Raw genomic sequence first — 4,960 nt, forward strand, 5'->3', positions numbered from 1 at the left:
CTGCTCAGCGGGAATGGCTGTCACTAGAGCAACAGCCTACTGCAGCCAAGTCAACTTGCCAGAAGAGCTTCCAAGTGCATGCTTGCCCTCCGTGCATGTGTGTAAACAGACCCATTTAGCATGGCAGAATTAGCTACTGCACAGCTCAAGGACTGGTAAAGAGCTTCCATTACAAGGCAAGTATCCTGGCTCCCTTCAGACTGCAGAAGCTGGCCTGGAACAGGACTGAATGGCTGAATCCAGAAGCAGCTTTATGAAAGGGAGCTGTCTGGCTGCAAAAACCTGGACAACATCCATGTCCTTAAAGGGAGCATTTATGCATGTGTGCTGGGAACATCCTCAATGTTACTCTTCTAGAATGGGATACTTGCTATTCACTGATCTGGCAGCGCTGATCAAGTGCCAGAAATTTCCTGGGATGTAATTCCACGGATAGGCAACAAGAGATTCCAGTTTTCCTCCTGTCCTTTCCAAGAAATTTGGCTAGGAGTCTGTCCTCACTTCATGTAGGGTTTCCTAATACCTCTTTCTTGTAAGAAGCTCTCATTACTTTTAGCAAAGGCTTTGAAATTAAGAGATCTGAACTTTGACAGTGTCCAGAACAAGTATTTTTGGTACTAATAATCTGGCAGCCTAAGTTTTTCAGGTTAATAATATATGCAGGGATGCCATTATTTAACTCACCAGCTGTGAAAGTGAGTTCAGGAATATAGTCTAGGTTTCTGGAGTGTGCTGACTACATACCAAATTTTAAGACAAGCAACCCCAGGAGAGAGTAGATCGACAAGCAGATCTCCACTCAGCATGTCTTTAATTAAATTAAAATCTCAATTGTCAGAAAAACAGTGTTCAGTGGGTGTAAGGCTGGATGCGCTTGTTGCAAAGGTCCACACTGAGCTGAACCACCACGAAAGAAAACGACTGCAGGGCACTTCTACCTCAGCAGCAGCCTAGAGCTGCCTGCAGAGGGAGCTGCCGAGAACCGACTCCAGGACAAAACCAGCAAGCTTGCACAAACCCTGCTGCTCGGCTTGCATCAGATAGCAATACACATTCAAAAGTGCATTTTGACTTCTACTTAAGCCACCGGTTTGAACACTGAGGCTGGAAACACACTTAGACAAGAATGTTACTTACTGATTCTTGTGTTTGAAGCCACTGATGTGAGCTTGGTACTGCTCTATGGAGTTCAGTACTATGTTACATGTGCTGCAGGGGTACCCCTTCCCAGCTGAAACAGACATCAATGTTAGCACAGACAGCTAGCCAACAACTTGGTGCCGGAGGTAGAAACAAGTGAGATAATCAATCATTTGATGTGTTAAACAACTGCTAAGCAAAGACAAACAGCAAGTCAATAGCCTGACCAGGCAGGGAGGATGCAGGATCCCACTACCTCAGCATGTATCAGCCAGTCACTGAGGGAATTGCTAAGCCAGGAAAGCTTTTCCTGTCAGAACATGGGTTTGTTTATCTATCAAAACGGACACATTTCCTATATACAGTTCATAATATCGGACACAGTCAAAGACTCAGCATTAGGAGTTGGGGCTGTTCGGCCTGGAGAAGAGAAGGCTCCAGAGAGACCTCATAGCACCGTCCAGTACCTGAAGGGGCTACAGGAAAGCTGGGGAGGAGCTTTTCACCAGAGTGCAGCGACAGGACAAGGGGTAATGGTTTTAAACTGAAAGAGGGGAGATTTAGGTTGGACATCAGAAGAAACTCTTCATGATTGGGGTAGTAAGGCATTGGAATAGGTTGCCTAGGGAGGCTGTTGATGCCTCCTCCCTGGTGGTGTTCAAGGTCAGGTTGGATGAGGCTTGTGCAGCCTGGTCTGGTGGGAGGTGTCTCTGCTCATAGCAGGGAGGTTGCAACCTGATGATCTTTAAGGTCCCTTCCAACCTAAACCATTCTATGAATAGGACACCAAACATGATGCTATACTGCCTTTGCAACTCCATTTCTCTCCCAAATTCCCACTACTCCTGATCTGTACATCCCATAACAAAAAACGAGGGACAGACCAGACTTCATTTGTATGCTTCAAGTGTTTCAGAAAAAAAAACAACAAAAAAAAACGCAGCCAGAGAAGATTACACACAATGTCCAGTTCCACAATGCAGCATTCTGCTAAGCCTTGCTGAGGTGCCAACTGAGATATTAAGCTCTATCCTCAAGCAGTTTGGTTACAGTCAGTGTATCAGTTAACTACAAGAAAAAAAATAATTTCCAACAATAGTTGTACTAGACAGATCAATGGTTTTGTGTAACATGACAACTCCAGCTGGCATTAAAGTTTGGGAGGTCACAGATACCAAACAGCCAAGTACAGCAGCACAGCTCAGCACAGGAATCTCTACCAGGGGAAAATCCTGGCAGTTGTCCTTAAGACATTATGTGCTCCTGAATGTTGGCTCACTGAGGAAGGGCTCTGCCTGGGAGAATCACAGGGAAAACATTTCCTTAAGCTGAAAGAGGAGACTCGTACAGGGGTGCAGAGCAGGGCAAACACTGAGTGAGAAGCACAATGCATGTTGTGGCAGATGTTTCCCCACCTGCCTGCTGCACCTCAGAGAGATTGTGGACTCAAGCGAGACATTCAGCTCTCAAAACAGAGTTGGACTCGGGTGGGAAAGGCCAGAGGAGCTGCTGGAGCCCTCAAGCCTGCCTCCCTGTGTGACTGAGGTCAAGATCTCTCTGTTGCAAATCTGACCAACAGGCAGGTGCATGAAGTTGTCCAAACTGCATTCCTGTACCCAAAACTGGTGATTCCTAGAGGAACTTTAAGCAGACAAACACCATGGTGTTGTGCTGTGGAGAACACATCCTCATCTGCTGCCAGACATATCCTAGCCAAGAGAAGTTCAGGGACAGGCATGGCTGTTAGCACACAGACACGGGCAAAGGGAGCAGGAGAAAACAGCCCTGTCTGCAGCCCATCAGAGCTGAACAGCCCTCAATTACAGACCAGGCTCTGAAGCCTCTCCTGAAGAGCTGAAGTGCCATGGAGAGATGTCCATAGGTACTGTGGTTCTGCTGGCACTCCAGAGGAGACGTCCCTCACACAGGCCAGGGCACTGCTACTAACCCAGCCTGCCCGGGCTGGGGCTCCTGCCACTGTAGGTGTCTCAGTCATGTGAAAGCAGAACCATTCATCAGGCCCTGCTAATTAGGTAAAGAGCAGATGGGTAATGCTAGATATCAAGCACCTTCTCCAGCTCCCACACGACTACGCGACGTGGGAGAGAATATTACTTGGATAATTGAGCCTCATTTCTCATAAGTACTACTGGTATCTAAAGGTGGCCTGCAAAGAAGTAGAATAATTAATCTCCTGCTTGTGTGGGCTTTTACAACAGAGAAAGAAGCCCTTGAAGAAGATTTTAAGATGATTTGTCTGCTGATTATTTACCTCAAACATCCAGCAGGTACTAGACTTCCTGGTGCAACAGAAGGCTGTTGGGAGGAACAAGGGAATTTACTGTGAGCTCCTAATGCTTTCACTGGACTCCAAGGGCTTTCATCATGTCAAAGTGCTCATAAGCAGCAGATCATAAACCAAATGGGTTTTAACTGTCTGCCTAAAGTTCCTCCTTAATAGCTCTTTGCCCCCCTCCACATTCCTGCTTGCTCCAGAGAGAGTTGCATGAGTTCATCAGATGGAAGTGCCCACACAGACAGAAAGGCAGTGAGGGAGAAATTTCTTTGGCTTTCATGTGCTTTGAAGCAGCAGGTGCAGTTAAACCTATTTCTTCCATCTTCAGCTAGTCCCTTCTGAAGACATTTTTTGAAGCATCAAATACCACTTTTATCTTTCCATTTTGGATGCAATCCACCTAGCCAGAAACAGCACCAGCCAAAATCCCTGGATTATCCATGCAGAGAACAAAAGAGACATGTCCCCCATTAGACACCACTGCAAAACACAACCCAAAGCTTGTCACGAGCAGCTACAGTCTAAAACCTCTCTTGCTGCCAGGGGGTTACAAAATCTACCAAATCAATCTTACGGTGTATAATCAAGATCCCCATCATGAGCAGTTCTCCTCTGCTCTCCCTGCATGGACTCTCTCACCCAAAGACCTATCAGACACATACCATTGCTCTCCCACCCTGCTCTCCAGCTATTTATTAGCCTGCCTGCTGAGAACTCACCCATGAAGGACGATGCTGGTGCATCAGGGGTTCGGCCGTAGTGTGCCATCAGCTTGTGTTTGGTCTCCTGCTTTCTGTGCTTCTTGCCTACATAATGCTGTTTTGCCATAAGGGGGTTGTTGAAAGTGGCATGGCAGAGGCTACAGAACTTGTCTGGGTCAGTAATGTCCTTGTTCTCTTCATTAGAAGATGCAGTAGAGGTGGGGAGGCTAGCAGGATGTTTCTGTGGGGACACTGCTTCTGCAAGGTGAATCCAAACTCTTGGTCAGTCGCAGAACTCGGAAGTAAAAAACCAGTAATTTTATTTCCCCAAAGCCAAAATACCACGTTTAAAACCCAAAGCTAGACAGCAAATATAAAACACCTAGATAAATTCACATTGTTTCTACCTCTTCCCTTGACATAATGGAATTGAAAGGCATGTGATAAGGCAAGTCAGAGTAGGTCAGAAAAACTTGCAGGGTTTAAAAAACCAGATTTGCACATTTCTCCTAAGTGGAGTTAATGTAAGCATGGCTGTATTCAAGAAACACTGGACATGAATGAGTTCTTGTCATCACCCATGCACCTTGTGCAACAAAGGCAAGTGGGTTTTGGACACAAGGTGCAGCTGCAGGACTTGATCCTGAACCAAAGTCACAATGAGCTGTGCCTGAGAAACAGCATGAACGGGACTAGGTCCAATGCAGTGAATCCACACAGAGGGGCAGCTCTCCCCTCTGATGGAGAAACCTGCACCCTCTCATTATGGAGTACCAAAGACCAGAGTGAGGAACCTTCTAAGGGCCAGAGAGCTCCTCTCCTG

General features: G+C 46.6%; 1 protein-coding gene across 1 annotated transcript in view; it reads right to left on the reverse strand.

The window, feature by feature from the left end:
• ZNF346 (zinc finger protein 346) overlaps window positions 1-4,960 on the reverse strand; it is a 12,373-nt gene that overhangs the window by 761 nt on the left and 6,652 nt on the right. The window contains exons 4-5 of the mRNA XM_010002099.1: window positions 4,156-4,395; window positions 1,138-1,231 (exon numbers count right to left, since the gene is read on the reverse strand). Coding sequence (XP_010000401.1) covers window positions 1,138-1,231; window positions 4,156-4,395 — 334 coding nt within the window. The remainder of the gene's footprint in view (window positions 1-1,137; window positions 1,232-4,155; window positions 4,396-4,960) is intronic.

Source organism: Chaetura pelagica, unplaced genomic scaffold (genome assembly GCF_000747805.2).
Source record: "Chaetura pelagica isolate M959 unplaced genomic scaffold, ChaPel_1.0 scaffold356, whole genome shotgun sequence".
Lineage (NCBI taxonomy): Eukaryota > Metazoa > Chordata > Aves > Apodiformes > Apodidae > Chaetura > Chaetura pelagica.